The sequence below is a fragment of the Lissotriton vulgaris genome, chromosome 5 (genome assembly GCF_964263255.1).
Source record: "Lissotriton vulgaris chromosome 5, aLisVul1.2, whole genome shotgun sequence".
NCBI classification, from domain to species: domain Eukaryota; kingdom Metazoa; phylum Chordata; class Amphibia; order Caudata; family Salamandridae; genus Lissotriton; species Lissotriton vulgaris.
Window position 1 is genome coordinate 690,912,460 of NC_141693.1, and position 16,795 is coordinate 690,929,254.

General features: G+C 45.5%; 1 protein-coding gene across 1 annotated transcript in view; it reads right to left on the reverse strand.

The window, feature by feature from the left end:
• The window catches only part of MACROH2A2 (macroH2A.2 histone), a 140,633-nt gene that overhangs the window by 19,380 nt on the left and 104,458 nt on the right, over nucleotides 1-16,795 (reverse strand). The window contains exon 8 of the mRNA XM_086922127.1: nucleotides 13,325-13,499. Within this exon, the coding sequence (XP_086778253.1) occupies nucleotides 13,325-13,499 (175 nt within the window). The remainder of the gene's footprint in view (nucleotides 1-13,324; nucleotides 13,500-16,795) is intronic.

The window sequence follows — 16,795 nt, forward strand, 5'->3', positions numbered from 1 at the left end:
GCCGGAGCCCGGGGTCGTGCTTCACCTAGTCTCTCCCACCTGAGGGGTGGGGTGGGCACAGGTTGGCACACCCCCCTTCCAGACGTAGTTTTTCCCGCCAGTCTTCCCGCCAGAGTGGGGGCCAGTTGCTGGGTACAGCAAATGGTCTGGAGAAGCTCACAGAGGCGGAATGCCTTGGAAGCTTCCCCCTGCCCATCCTGGGGGAGGAGACCTAGCACCTCCCCCAGGATGTGCATTGTTGCAGGCCCAGGAGAGCGTGGTGCACTCCACCCAGGGGTCCAGCAACATGTCTGCTGTGTGGCAGACTCTGCAGCCACTCAGCCCAGACGTGGATTGTGATTAGGTTTCAGGATGCATCTCTAAGATGCCCTCTGTGGTGCATTTCTCATTAAATCCCACACTGGGATCAGTGTGGATTTAATGTGCTGAGAAGTTTGATACAACTTGTCAGTCCTCAGTGTAGCGATTATGGTGCTGTGGAGTTCGCAATGTCGACCTCACCATATACTCTTAATGGCATCACTGCACTTACAGTGCCCAGGAATGGCCCTGGGTACTGTAGGGGCACAGGGCTCATGCACCTGTGCCCACACCTCTGGCATAGGGCACCCTGCCAGAGGGGTGACTGAAGTATGCCAGGGCTGTGGGTTCTGTGGGCCTGGCACCCAGGGATGTGTGCCATGTCGACTCTTGGTTTAGTTCTGTACTTAGACACTCAGCCTGCAAAGGCAGTGTGTGGGTGTCAGGGTACAGGGCCCCTGAGGGGGGCACAATAAGTGCTGCAGTCCTCAGGGGTCTTCTCCGGTCCCCATGCCCCGGCTACCATTTACTAAGGACTGATAGGTGGCCAGAGATGCCAATTGGGTTTTAGTTTCAATACAGTTTTAGGGAAGGAACACAGGCCCTGGGTACCTGGTAGGCAGGAAACCAGAGCACACTCAGTCAAAGCAGATCATCAGTGTAGAAAAAAGTGGGGGCATACCAAGGCAAGAAAGATGGCACTTTCTCACAGAGTGGGAACAACGGCACAAAAGACATGCAGTGTTCACCGATCGCAGTCCCAAGCTGGAGGAAAACATCTTCCCTAGATCATTCAGCTTCTTAGATACCCTATTCTGGGGGAGCAGTAGGGAATGTGCCCTTAGAAGTAAAGGCTTGAACCACCAAGCTCTCCAGGGTAGAGTGTTGGGAGAGGAAAAGTGGGTCACCCGGGCCGGGCGGTGGCGTCAGGTTATAATCCTATTGCATGAGCTCCTATGCTGGGCCTGGACCAGGTGCCCAGAAAAATGTCAGTAAGGGCCTCATTGAATGGCAGTAGGGGCTCCGAAGAGGCTGCTGCCGGTTGAAGCACCTCGGTCAGGAGGTTGCTCCTGCCCTCCATCGTAGGAAGCTCAAAGTTCAAGGCCTCAGCTGCCCTACGCAACACCACTGTGTAGGAGGCTCCATCCTCCATAGCCACGGTAGGAAGAGAAAGCATACCAGGGTCTGGTGAGGTATCCAGACCTCTGGCATCACCCACCTCCTCTCACCAGTACAGTTCACTCAACTGGTCAGCTAAAGGATCACCGGAAACCTCCCAGTCCTCCTCGTCCACTTCTGGCTGCCGCTCAGGGCGAAAAGGAACAGCGGGATAGGAAAGTGGTACCAAAAGTACCGCTCGGTGCCGGATACAGCGTCGGTCGGGCATCATGTCCAGGTCAAGGTGGGGGCCGGGGTCTACGCCAGCTGAGGACACAACTGGCGTCAGAGGGGGCAGAGTTGCCGTTAGTGGATTCAACGCCAGAGAAGTTGGTGTTGAAAAGTAGACCGCCGCTGATCCGGATCCAAGCCTGGATCCCTGCTGCACCCAAGCCACCAGGTTCGAAGACCTAGAATCCTAGCAGAGTCTGCGGGCCCGAAAGCGCGCCGGCAGAGTCAGGCTGCCAAAGGAGAGTGATGTGCTTCGCAAAAACTATGAAGTTGGGCAGGGGTCGCTCTGGCTCCCGGAAAAGGAGGGAAGCTCTGAGCCGGTACAGCAGGCTCCACAGGGAGAGCTGCAGGATGACCACCATCCGTATCCTGCTTCATGTCGGCCGACGAACAGGGAGAACGCGAAGAGTGACAATGCTTTTTCGCCTCCTTTTTGTGCTCAGACTTACCTGAAGACAAAGACTTCGAAGATGTGTGGTGGTGATGGCTCTGCGACCGGTCCCGCGACTAGGACCTAGAGCGGCGTGGAGCTGACTGCAGAGCCTCAAGAAGCTTTTGGGACCACTGCCGCAGACTTCGGGTTCATGGCCCAGCAGTGGGAGCATGACTTCGGGTCGTGGTCAAAAGGCACACAAGGTGAGGGTCTTTAAATCGACATCAATTTGTGACAGGAGTCACAAACCTTTAAGCCAGTCCAAGGTCAGGACATCCCTACATGCACCAGGAGTCGGACGACTCGAAAAAAAGTCGACAAAAGTAAAAAATATTAGGTAAAAAGTGACTAGAGATACCGCTCTCACTGGCGCAGAAAAAGAACGAACGGACGTCAGCGCACGAGGGCGCATTCTAAGTAGATACCGCAACGTCATCCTGGTGATCACGACACAGGCGGCGAACGCAAAATATTGCCGCCACCTACCAGCACTCAAGGGTACTGATACGTATAGTCTCTTTCAGATACCAGTGCTTTCACTAGCTGCTTCTTGCTTATTGTTGACTGTGGCATTGGTGACCATTTTTTTTTTAACAGGGCTGTGCAGTATATCAGACTGAAACATCTGTTAAAATATTTTTAGCATCTTACAAAAGGTTTAGTCACGCAACAAATGTATTATCCTTTAGAGGCAAACTAAAAGGCGTTTTGCTGACAAAATCTTTGTGTCAAATTTTCTGTTTTTGCAGTAGTGTCTGAAGGAGCACTCTAGAAAGACACTACTAGGCGAAGATGCTTTAAGTACTAGTAGTAGCTGTTCTTTTGGATACACAAGTATCCTGGAGCTAAAGTTATCATAAATGTACATTTTTTCTAAGAGTGACCATCCTTCTGTAGAAGCAACAGGTATTATGTGGGTCATTCACAAACTCCTTTCTAGCTCCAAAGGACTTGCAAGAATTGAAGAGGATTTTCTTTCTTGTAAGAGTGTCATGATGCAGCAAATGTCTTTGAATTTAGCCATCCAACCACAAAAATGAGATGGATATTCATCTTCTACAGAAGAACGAAAAGCCAGAGCCCATAAAACTAGGTATACACTTGAAAAGTCACTCTTGGAGAAAAGTAAAAGGATTTCCATCCATTCATTAGATGTGTGAAAGAAATTCAAAAGGTGACCCTAAAGAGGGAGTAGAGCTCTGAGCCTCTCCAGCTTACTGGCTCACGCTTGGGTTATAAAATTAGGTGGGTAGATTACAAATCATTTAAAGGCTATTTCAAGCATGTTAATTAAAGATCCAGTGCTGGACAACTGCCACCTGCAGGTACAAAGAATGTCCCTTCAATTATGCTTTCTGCACTTGTTAGTGGCAAATGCAACCTTTTAAAAGGTAAAGCCCTGGACTGGATCACCTCATTCCTCTCCGACAGAACCCAGAGAGTTCGCCTCCCTCCCTTCCACGGCCACCGAGATCTGCGGCGTACCTCAAGGCTCATCGCTCAGCCCAACCCTCTTCAATATCTACATGAGCCCCCTCGCCACCATCACACGTAAACACAACCTCAACATCATCTCATACACTGACGACACCCAGCTGATACTCTTCCCTCACCAAAGACCCCGCCACCGCCAAACTCCACTTCCAGGAAGGAATGAAAAACATTGCTGAATGGATGAAACTCAGCCGTCTGAAACTGAACTCAGACAAGACTAGGTCCTCATCCTCGGACCATGACCATCCCCATCCGCCTGGGACGACTACTGTTGCCCACAGAACTGGGCACCGCACCAACACCCACTGACCACGCACGCAACCTGGGATTCATCCTTGACTCCTCTCTCACGATGACCAAGCAAGTCAACGCCATCTCATCTTCATGCTCCAACATCCTGCGCATGCTCCATAAGATCTTCCGGTGGATCCCTACCGGAACTAGAAAGACGGTCACCCAGGCTCTCGTCACCAGCCGACTAGAATACAGGAACGCCCTATACGCAGGAACCACAGTCAAACTTCAGAAAAGACTCCAACGCATACAGAACACATCCGCATGACTTATCCTCGACATCCCCCGCCACAGCCACATATCAGCCCACCTGAGAGACCTGCACTGGTTCCCCATCAACAAAAGGATCATGTTCAGGCTCCTCACCCACGCACACAAAGCGCTCCACGACATAGGTCCCGAACACCTCAACAACAGTCTCACGTTCTACACTCCAACATGCAAACTCTGCTCCGCCAGCCTCGCCCTACGGATCCGCAGAACCACCGCCGGAAGATCATTCTCCTACCTGGCGGCCAAGACGTGGAACTCGCTGCCCGCCACCTACGACTGACCCAGAACCACCTCACATTCAGGAAACACCTCAAGACCTGGCTCTTCGAACAGTAGCGACTCTCTCCAACCCCCAGCGCCTTGAGACCCTCACGGGTGAGTAGCGCGCTCTACAAGTATATTGATTGATTTTAATCAAAGGAATGGAAAGGGTAAGTAATCATTCACATTTTTCTTTTAGCTGGTGAAACTTCAAACAGACTAAGCTTTCTAGAAATAAAAAACAACTAGACTAACTAGATGAATGCGAACGAAGGGGCTTACTTTTAAAAGAATAATCACTTTTCCAAGAGTCAGCATATCTGAACCCATGCAATCTTTAATTCATTGATAAGTGAGGCAGCGAAGACAAGTGCATTTCTAGGCAAAAATAGGTAATCAAGACATGACCTCTAATGTATTGTTTCACAATTTGGTAATCGTTATTACTGATGGATAAAACTGTTTGGACCGGTAAATCCATATTATAGTGCTATTTAAAGGCGGTTTACAGATTTGTCATATCTATATGTACTTAACCGTTAAAAAAAAATCAAATTCGAAGGTCTTCAGAAATTAAAAACTGAAATGATCTTCAGGTGGAAATGAAGTTATAACTTTTGAACAAGTCGGTGGTAAATAAAAGGTTGAACTATTCATTCACATACCCTGCCTTAAATCGCTACATCAAATACAGAAGCTATCGGCACCAAGAGTTCCACCTTCCTTGACAGAATGGTGGCGAGTTACATTAAACATCTCGTATTGGGAATAGTTTTCTAGTTGACAAAGTTGTGTTTAATTACTCCATAAAGGTCTTTATCGCCCGTATTCTGAAAAGAGATGTGCTACCAAGATTCTTCCTGTAGACCTCTATTGTGATTAATCTACAGGTGATGGAGTGAGGTGGAAAAACTAAAATTGTGTATGCCGCTCGTAAAGTTACTTCCGCATAACAATATGAATTCTGTGGTTTTGAAAATAATCAAAGTTGAATAGAATGCACTCACACAAGTACACGTGGGAAAACTAATATGCTTATGTTGCAAACATAATCGACTGAGTGATCTTTTGTCTAACACTAATGCATACGTTATAAATTAACCAAAAGTGGCATGAATGTGCTTTCTGTTTATGTATTTGTGGCAAAAACATTAAAGACAAGTGAGTATAAAGGTGCCTATACGTTGCTTTATTTGCTAGGTAATAACTAACAAGGATACCTCAGAAAGGGGGAGGTAAACAGAAGGGTTATAATTCAATAGTTAACATTTAATTGTGTTTGTTTCTATAATAGTTCCCGTTCTGGCCTGTGAGGCCTAGTGCACAGATGGACGCTTTTGAAACTCCGAGATTGAGATGCAGTACGCATAATATGAAAAAAGGCTGCAAGTCAAGTATGAGCTGCTTGTGCTCGAGTGGAGTAGTTCAAGGACAGTGCGCCCTGAAAAGCCAGCTGAGTGCCAACAAATTGGATGTTCGTGGTGTGAAAACGTGAGATCGCAGAATAGTATTGCAATTTGAAGAACTGGAAGGAAGCGGATGTGTATTAAAACAATGAACATTTTATTGAAAGGATCATGTGAAACTAAAACAATGACATGATGAGGTTATGCTTATCCACCCCTTGGATTGTCCAATCAAAATTGGAGAAGACCCTAAATGTTGCAGAGTTTAGGTAGGTCAGTTAGAGAGAAAGGGTATAAAAGAGTACGTCATGAGTTAAGAAAAAACTCTCTTCTTCGATTTCTATCTGCGTATTCCGACATGCTGCCAGAATGCTGAACTTTCCTGAGGCGTAAGAACTTTGATATTCTTTTTAACTTTGAAGTTATTTGAATAAGTACGGAGTCCTTAGATGAGGTTAACAGCTACAGAGAATAGGGAGGAAAGCTTAGGGAACTATTAGGTCTTTTGCTAATATTTGCATACAATTATCTCAATAATAATGTATTATTTCTGAACTTTTGAATTAAAAAAAATATAAATGTATGAATTACATATCTTCCTTACCTTAAATCTATTTGCATCAAATGAATAAACAAAACAAATAAAAATGGGAATGCTAGAAAATCTCTCTTTAAATAAAAATTAGATCATTAAATATTTAAGCTGGTCTTGTTCATCCTTAGCCTAATTTTTACTAGCAGATCTATCGACAATCAATGGTGGTGTGTCTGTATAATTTGTTTTATGGAAAACCACGGTAAACAATTTAAACTGCAGATGTATATATTATAAATAGTTAGTTAAAATGTTAGACACTCCGCTATGGTCCAGCAGCTCTCCTTTGATTCACACCAATCCATGAAGTAGAGAGAAAGTATGTATGAGTGACTCGCAGTGTTATGGGCCCCACTGAGGAGGAAATGAAGGATTAAATACTTCAAGGAAAGGGTAATGAGGTTTTAGAAATTATTTCCGGAGTAGCGCTGCAAGTAATTAACAGAGTAGCAGAGCATTGGTTGCTATAGATTTAGCTAGGATAATGTATAGAGTGATGTATACAGGATATGATGTACAGAATTATGACTAACATCTGTTGAGTTTGTATTAGGTTATATGTAATCCTGAAAAGGCTTCCAGAAAGTGTGGGAAGCTAGTTACTCTTGTCTGCAGGCAGAGGAAGTGTGGCAAGTGAAGTCGCACATCGCATAGTCGGTTTCTAAGTAGAGAGAAAGTATGTATGAGTGACTCGCAGTGTTATGGGCACACAGATGAGGCAATGAATGATTAAATACTTCAAGGAAAGGGTGATTATGTTTTAGAAATTATTTCCGGAGTAGCGCTGCATCACAGGTATTACATGAAAGTAGTGACAGTAGTGTATCTGAACCTTCTGTGTGTGACAGACCCCACTGCTTGAAAGCGGATGAGTCTACTTTTCACAGAATGTTTGGGGTGCTAACCGGCCAGAGGTGGCCTGGATGCGGATGGCTATAGAGCACAGCCAGTCTGCATAATGAAGAGGACCATTACAATGTGGTTATCTGCATCCAGTTATGGCAGGGAAAGAAAAGCTTTCCTTTATATGTAGTGGAGAGGGCATCCTTAAGATTGCACGGGCAGTGGCATGATCCTGGGGATGTCACAGGGTCTTCTATGCCTCTGCTGAGCCCCAGGCTGGTTTTCCTCTTACAGAATTTCCTAATTAACTGCTGGCTGCTTATAAGCACACAAAAATGATAATCCTGGTCATATCTTTCGGACTGTGTTTTTTTATTCTTTCACTGGGCACGCATTGCATGTATGTTGCTACATCCATGTTTGGACATGGACTTTTGGATTAAATCTTTGGCTAAAAGTCTCTTTGTGAAAGGCTAAGGGTGTTGGCCATTTGACTTAAAATTGAAGTGGCATTCATTGCCTTCAGTAATCTTGACTAAATATTGACATTTTAAAAACCATCGTTCATGATTAAATACTAAGTGCCTATGTTCCCATGAGTTTCAGGAATTATCTAGTATTTTTTTATTTGCAATTATTTAGTGTTTTTTTTTAATTGTAATTGTTTATTTTCCTTCTTCCTAATTTTAAGGAGTATTATATAGTGCTAGCCAGACCCTAATGTATTGGAGAGCTTCACAGCATGAACCACTCTTAGGATACATTAAGCATTTTAGTATATACAATGACTCATGACGCATCGCAGAATATCGTCGTAGAGTGCAGAATGTCACTTGTATGGTAAGTTATCACAGTAGAATGTACACAGAACATATGCCGCCCCGCGTAAGGTAGTCTTAAAAAGCACGGTGACTCACGACGGGGGTCGACCGGGGAGGGGGGGGGGACGTGAGGTAGAGGCCATAATAGATGACAAAGTATCTGAGTGCTACTTTGGCTTGTCTTCGGCGGCTAGTTTGTAGCTATCTGTTTGGTAGAGATAGGTTGAGGAGGAGGTCTTTGAGCTGCCTTTTGAATTTTAAGTAGGAGGGGTTAGTCCTGATATGGACTGGTAAGGAGTTCCATATTTTCGGTGAAGGAGCGAGAAGCGTTTTTTGTTTTCGGGGGGATAAGGAGCAGAGTGTTTGTACTCCTTAGGCTTGTCTGACTGGCCTTCTGGAGTTTAGCAGCCAGGTAGGTGGGTTTCCTTGTGTGCAGCGCTTTGTGCGTGAGACAGGCGGTTCTGCAGTTGGCACGTATTTCGACTGGGAGTCATTTTAGCTCTGAATGCAGGCGAGATGTGATCATATTTTTTGTATAGTTCAGAGTTGATCTGAGGGGAGAAAGATGTGACTTTGCTGCTCCTGTGAGGGTTGCAATCCTGTAGTCCTGTCTGAACAGTACCAGGGATTGAGTAGATTGTTTGAGGTCGCTCGGAGGGATGAGGGTTTTTTTTTGTTGTTGAGTAGTTTAAGGTTGAGAAAGGGGCTCTTTGCCGTTTTCTTGATGTGTTTGCTCATGTCTAGTTCGGGGTCCAGAGGGATTCCCAGCAATTTTGCAGAATCGCCTAGGGTGAGGTTGTAGTTGAGAGCATCAATGGCTTTTATCCATTCTGTGATTTTGGGGTTCTCCTCTTTGTTGGAGATGAGGATTTCCGTCTTGTCTTGATTTAGTTAAGTGGTTGCGTGATAGCCAGTGCTGGACTTCTAATATGGAGGTTTCCAGATAGATTTGGGTATTGTCTGCATAGAGGTGGAAGACCATATATATATATTTTTTTTAGTATGGTGGTATGGGGTTCCATATAGATGTTGAAAAGTGGTGGGGAAGAGTACTGACTCTTGGGGGACACCTCTGCTCACAGGGAGTGGGTCAGACAAGAAGGTCTTGATTTTTATACTTTGGGTGCAGTTCTGTAGGAAAGAGGTGAACCACACTAAGACCACCTCCTCTGCACCAGCCCTTTCTTGAAGTGCTTTGATGAGTAGTTTATGGTCAACTGTGTCGAAGGCTCGATTACATTTAGGATTGCTGTCTCTTTACAGCAACTTACTCTGAACCCTGATTGATGAGAGTAAAGAAGTTTGGTGCTGTCTAGGTGTTGAGTTAGTTGGAGAAGAACACATCTTTCCAGGATTTTCGCTAGGAAAGGGAGGTTAGAGACTGGTCTGAAGTTATTCAGATCATTTGTGTCAGAGCCAGGTTTTTTCAGTAGAGTTGACTTGGCTGATTTTGAGACAGTCCGGCAAGACTCCAGTACTCAAGGAGCCGTTAACAGACTTGGTCCAGTGCGCAGCTAGGGAGAGAGTGAGGTTTGAAAGATTTCCATTAGTTAGGAGTGTGCTTGGGTGTGATATCTTCTGACTCAGTGGGCGTTTTACTGTCGTGGGGACTGCTTTGTACATCCAAGGAGAGTTCTATCTTGGAGATTCTGTCATTGAAGAGACTGGCAAAGTTGTCACCCAAGTCTTTGGAGGCCACAACTTGTGTCAAAGGGGGCTTGGAGGTTTGTTGCCTGATGAGACTGAACAGTTCTTTAGGCCTGTTCTGTGCGTTGTCAAGGGCATTGCAAAAGAAGGACTTTTTTCATTTTTTATGTGATTTTTGTATCTCCCTCTTAGTGCTTGGAGTCTAGCTCGTAGGATTGTGGATGGGTTGTTTTGCCACAGTCTTTCTGCCGCTCTTAGTTCTCTTCTTTCTGAGTTTAGATATGTATTGAACCATGATCTAGAAGGTATGATCCTGGCTCTTTAGTTTCAGGGAGGCTATTTGGTCCATAAGGGAGGTCATAGTGGTGTTTTAATGTGAGGTGAGTTCTGTTGCTGAGAGCTCACCCGTGTGGTTGGGTAGGCGGGAGCTTACCCTTTCCTCAAGGGTTGCAAGGGGAATCGGACTTAGATTTCTCATCCAGCGTGGAGGGTACTGCGTGCAGGCTTGGTTTTGGATCTTTTGGTTCAAGTGGAACAGAAGGATATGGTGATCCGACCAGTCCACAGGCAAGGTGCGGTCGATGGAGACTGTTTCTACATGAGCGATAATGGCATCGAGGATTGAGCCTCTGTTGTGGGTTCTCTCTATGCAGTGTTGGGTGAGATTGTGGTTGATTAGGAGATGGTTCAGGGTTTTGATTCGCGCGTTATTTTCCAAGTTTCGGTGTAAATTGAGGTGGTCTATAATTATGTTTGAGTAATGGAGTGAGCATTGAGTTAACAGGTCGGAGAGGTGTTCTCCGAAAGAGGGGGTGTTTTTTGGTGGATGGTAGAGGAGATGATTTAGTAGTTTTCTGTTGTCACTTAACTTCATGGTTGTAGTAAGACATTGAAAATATTTCAGGGCGTCTGTTTCCGTCACAGAGATGTTGTTCTTATGTACGATTGCTATACCTCCTCGTCTCTGTTTTTTTCTGTCTTTGTGTAGAATAGCGAAGCCCGGGGGCACAAGCATGTCCATAATTGGGGGAGAGAACTTGTTTAGCCACGTTTCGGTGATGAACGTGATGTCTATGTCATGTGTAAGGATGGTCTCTGCCAGTTCTGTTGCATGTTTGGAGGCCGACCTGCAGTTAATGAGCATGCAGTTGGTATTGGATCCCTCGTTTGAGTGTCTTCATTAAGGGTGCCCTGCGGATATTAGTGAGGGCTAGGGGCCTTGAAGATCTGGTGGTGGGGGGCAAGCCACTTCCCATACCAGTGATCACCTGGATCTTGGAGCTAGAGGAGACAGTAGTGGATGTGTCAAATGAGGAGGCAAGATCCATTGCTTCCTTTGTGGACATGGTGGCTCTTGTTCTTTTGGGTCTCTGAGCCTGGTTTGGGAGGGGGGTTGTGTTCCATCTGAGCCGTTGGGTCTTGTGAGGCCTTGAAGTGATTAGTATTGGCGAAGGAGGGTGTCTAATGTGGGTGTTGCAAGGGCTTTTTGGGTGTGGTGAGGTTTCATAATATTTCAGTGAGGCACAGAATTACAGTTTCTAGCTGGTTGTCCAATAGGGCCACTCGCTGGTTCGTCTTTATGGAGGAAAGGGTTGGGACAACCCAGGAGGGCGTTGCAGCGCTTTCTTCTGGATCTCTGTGGCTGAGTCGTGGTGGGGGTCGAGGTTGAGCTAGGCCGTTGAATCTTGGACAGCCTTACGTGAGTGGTACCAGTAAATGTGGGTGTCTGGTATGGGTGTGGGCTGGGCTCTTGGTGTTGCAGTTGCCCCTGTTATCACTATGGATAGTCCTGGTTATTGGGGGGGGGTGGGCGATCTCAGCGTGATTCCCGCTACCATCTCTTTAGTGACGGTGGAGGGAGAGGGATAGGAGTAACAGAGGATATATATATATATATATATATATATATATATATATATATATATATATATATATATATATATATATATATATATATATATATATATATATTTATATATTTATATTAATTATAGGAGTTTATTTAGGATTATAAGGCAAAAGAACAAAATACACCAAACAAATGGCTAGACCGGTCGACCTCAAAGCTGGGGAACCGGGTTAGAGTCTGTGCAGGGAAGATCAACATTATGCGATTTGAGGCAAATCACTTAATCTCCCTGTGCTTAACAAAAATAATGTGTCCAGGATACATAACCCCACTCCCCCACTCCCGCCCCCCAAGAAGGTAACACAAGCACTCAGTGGTTATTGCTTACACACTCGACTGCACAGGTTTACAATGCATATATCATGTTTGCAAGATGAAAGGTAAGGAACAGAAGGAAAAAGAAATCTGAAAAGCCCAATGGCTCGACTTCTCAGAAAGAGGTGCTGGAGAGAGCATAACTGGTGCTAGGCAAGTGGAGTATCTGTGGCATTCAAAGAATATGGTTCAAATTGAGCAACCTCAAGTGAAAGCCTGGTGGGGCTCAGATGAGTCTTCCGATCCTGTGGTCCTTCAAGGAGGCGTCCGCACCAAAGCCGGAACCATGGCACAGTGAGCCTGCAGACTACAGGTTTACAATGGACTGAGGCAAGCGGACTAGGACATCCTGTAAGGGATAGGCTAGCAGGTCTAGCAGAATATGGGGTGAATTCAGGCTGCCCTATAACAGTGAGAAACTTTTCCTTGAATGTAGGAATATTTGAACGCTTTTGGGGGATGGGGCGAAATCCTACATGTCTACTTAGTCTGCCCAACCTGTGCTGTAGGGCGGAGTGCACCCCAAGCTGCCTGTGCAATCAGAAGGGAAAGAAACAGCCCTGATAAGTTTAATCTTGTACAGAGCCCAAAGGGACCTGGGAGTGTAGATTGCCTATGCTGGTGAGTGTCCCACAGCGAGGTTGCATAACCCTTTGGTAAGTAGAGAAAGTGAACCAGGAACTAGAAGAGGATCCAGGGGCCGAAGAGGTTAAGATAAGTTGAGCATGCACGGGTCTAGGGTCATCCGGAATGCAGGTGTATGTATGTTGCAGGGTGCTCTTGTTTTGTACAGACTACTTATCAAGGAGCGGAAATCCCTGCTCTGCAGATCTCTCAATTGGATTTTGACTGACTCCCTTGCTCACCCCACTCAATGTTATTCTGAACTACGTTGACAGGTCTACCAAAAGTTCAACCACAGCATCTACTGATCAACGACTGACGCAAGCATCGCATAAAATTGAATGTCCAACATACAAGACCCTCGCGCTTAAGAAACTCCTGTACTTATCTAAGCTGCCCTACATATCTGGCAGCAAAAGAGGACTAAATACAGGGACTACATGCATCTAAAGTCTATAGACACTGAATAATTCAGATACAACATCAATCCCAATATGGAGCAGCTACTACATTTTGTCGACCTAACACCAAACTTTCCCTCATGTCTTTCAGAAGACACTTAAAAGCTGATTTGTTCAAGTTATACTTAAATTCACACATTGAGAGAAAAGGTTGTAAAATCGCCAAACTATGCAGATCTGTGAAAGCTTTAAAGTCTGCAAACATCGGGTTCCAAATAAAAATTGTTCTGTGTAAGCAAGCGTTTGTAGTATAACTTACCTGCCACTTGGGAACGTAGGGAAAGCCACAGACTTCAGCTTTTTATCTTCAGCAGCTGACAAGCAGTTCTTGACGGTCTTCTCCAGCTGCTCTTCACATTTGTCTGATCCCCACTGAGGAATGTGACAGTGAATGACAAATTTGGCTGCTAGTCCATTGGCCTGGCTGAGGGCAGCTGATGATCAAAAATGAAAACAAAACTGTTAGCAGAAAAATAGCATTGCTTCCAACAATATCAAGCACTATTCCTAAACTACCACCCGTTTCCGGAAACCCACTTAGTGCTGGGGTCATTCTAATATAAAAGACTCCTTAGAACAGTGAGCTTTGCCTCCTAACATGGTCAACTTAAAAAGTAGTAAATCAAGGGAGGGACTAGGAGCGGATTATAAGGTCCAGCACGCACGCTTCTAAATTATCATTGTTACACAAAGGGATGCTGGTCCTCCAGGAAAAATGGGAGGGAGATAAAAATGTGAAGCCATCGGTTGGGTCTGGGTGTCCAGAGATGATTTCCCCAAGTCATGCTTCCTCAATGGACCTGCGTTGCAATGCAAAAACGGCCCCTTGAGTTGGCTCGTAATCAAAGACCTTCTGATTTTTGCTGTAAGGGGGAGCAGAGCGTAAGTGAGGATGCACGCGTAGGGTGGTGTAGTAAATGATTTAACATTGCCTAAGGGGTACAGGTATCTGCTTTAATAAGGTGGTTCCCCTGGACAGGAGTAACAGGTCTCATTGTATCGACTTCAGAAGGATGGCAGACTTATCTAGTCAAGGGAGATACAAAGCTAATTCCACTGTATACAGATCTCCTCAGCAGGAGCGCGAACCTGCAGAGCTGTCTAGTCAGCTAGAAGATGTTGCAGCCCCCGTTCCCTCCCATTTTGAATGGGGAAGAGCAGGAATGTCTGTAAGGAGAAGCAAAGGTGCCAGGTGAGAGGAGGGGTGGAGCTGGGGAGGCACTGCATAGCATCACAGCGCTATCCTTGATACAGACGTGTGACCTCAGAAGATAACCCTCCCTCTGCCCTCCTCCTGCACCAACAGCTCCGCATCTAAGGGTCCGGCGGTTTTTCTTTGGGGGGGGTTGGCGATTGCTAGATGCGTGCTGGCGCCTTTCTTTGAGCAATAATAAATGGCCTTTTTCAACAGCAATAATGTCCCGGGTATCTCAGCGCCCGTGAAACAGAAGGAATATGCTACTTACCAGTATGCATCTGTTCTTGGCATGGAGGGCTGCAGAGTGGTACATTTATGAATAGATCGCCATCTGGTGTTGGGCTCGGATGATTGCACTTGTTTTTCTCTTGGAGAAGTTTTTGTCGTCACAACACTGATGACTCCTCCTTTGGTTGCTAGTGCGCATGGGCATCAGCTCCATCCTTTGATTGTTTTGCCATAGTAGGGTTAGATGGAGTAGTATGATAGAATACAGATAGAAATGCCCATTTAAGTGTATCTAAATAAGATGGTGTTAGAACAGACACAGGTTTCCGGGGAGGCTGGGAGGTCATGTACCACTCTGCAGCCCTCTATGCCAAGAACAGATGCATATTGGTAAGTAGCATATTCCGTTCGAGGCATATGGGCTGCAGATGGTACATTTATGAATAGACTATACAGCAGTTACCTCCCTAGCGGTGGTCACCAGTGTCTGTTGCAACAGTCTGAAATAAAGTTTTTAGTACAGCTTGGCCCACTCTAGCCTTTTGTGTCGCCTGCACATCTACACAGTAGTGTTTTGTTAAGGTATGCGGTTTAACCCAGGTTGCTGCTTTGCACATGTCATCTAGAGGAATGTGTCCTAAGAATGCCATAGATGCCCCTAGTTTACGTGTAGAGTGAGCTCTAGGAGGAACAGTTAATGTCCTCTTTGCTTTTATGTAACATATTTGCATACATTTTACAATCCACCTGGCAATGCCTGCTTTAGAGATAGGATTGCCCTTATGTGTTGGAGAAAACGCTACAAATAGTTGTTTGGTTTTTCTGAAAGTTTGTGTTCTTTCTATGTAGTACAATATTGCCCTTCTTACATCTAATGTATGTAGGGCCCTTTCTGCTACCGTCTGTGGTTTTGGAAAGAAGACTGGTTGTTCCACTGGTTGATTGATGTGGAACGCTGAAATTACTTTAGGCAAGAATTTTGGGTTTGTTCTAAGAACCACTTTATTTCGGTGTAACTGCAGAAATGGTTCTTGTATTGTAAATGCTTGCAATTCACTTACTCTTCTGAGTGAAGTAATGGCTATAAGAAAGGCAACCTTCCATGTAAGGAATTGTATTTCACACCTATGCATAGGTTCGAAAGGCGGTCCCATTAGTCTGGTGAGTACTATGTTGAGATTCCAGACCGGGGAAGGCGGTAGCCTTGGTGGAATGACTCTTTTGAGGCCTTCCATGAAAGCTTTTATTGCTTGCACTTTAAACAGGGATAGATGTTGCCGGTTTTGTAGGTACGCTGCTATAGCTGCAAGATGTACTCTAATGCTCTGGTGGTAGGACGTCTTGCTTGCTTAATGATTACCATACAGTTTGGAGGTAAATTTAAGTATCCAAATTCTATGACCTCAGGAGCCAGATCGCTAGGTTCAATTGTTTGGGATCTGGGTGCATTATTTCTCCATGGTTCTGTGTAAGGTGCATGGGTAATATTTTTAACTTTAGATTTGGCACCTGTGAGAGTTGCAGTAGCGTGGTGAACCACGGCTGTCGTGCCCACGTGGGTGCTACTAGTAGCATTGTCATTGAATGTTGTTGCAGTTTTCGAACCACTAATGGAATTAGTGGGAGAGGGGGAAAAGCGTATGCAAATTTGTTGGACCAATTAATCCATAACGCATTGTCCTGCGACAGGTTGTGGGTACCTGGATGCGAAGTTTTGGCATTTTGCGTTCTGAGTGGCAAATAGATCTATCTCTGGTTGTCCCTATCTTTGGAAGAATGGCTGCAGTATTTGGTCGTGCAGTTTCCATTCGTGTATTTGTTCTGACTCTCTGCTCAAGATGTCTGCTATCTGATTTTGAACTCCTGGTAGGTGTTCAGCTAACAGATAGATTTTTTGAGGAATGGCGTCACTGTTTGTTAGTGGCGGAGGATCTGGAGTTGTTGTTTCCACGACCTCTGCCTTTGGCGCTGTTGCCACGATATCCACCTCGACTCTGTTTGGTGTATGTGGTCTGCGTGCCGCCTTTATAGTACTGTGTAGTTTGGGAGAGCTGGCCTCTGGAAACACCTAGAGTACTTGAGCGACGAAAAGAACCACCCCTGAACTGCTGGGACTGCAGAGCCCCCATGGACTTAGCAGTGTCAGTGTCCTTCTTGATTTTCTCCAAGGTGGTGTTCACCTCAGGGCCAAAGAGATGATCAGGGTTTACTGTTTGATTGAGAATGGTGGTCTATATCTCCGGCTTGAATCCTGAGATTCTGAGCCAGGCATGGCGTTGCAGCATGACACTAGTGTTAATAGCT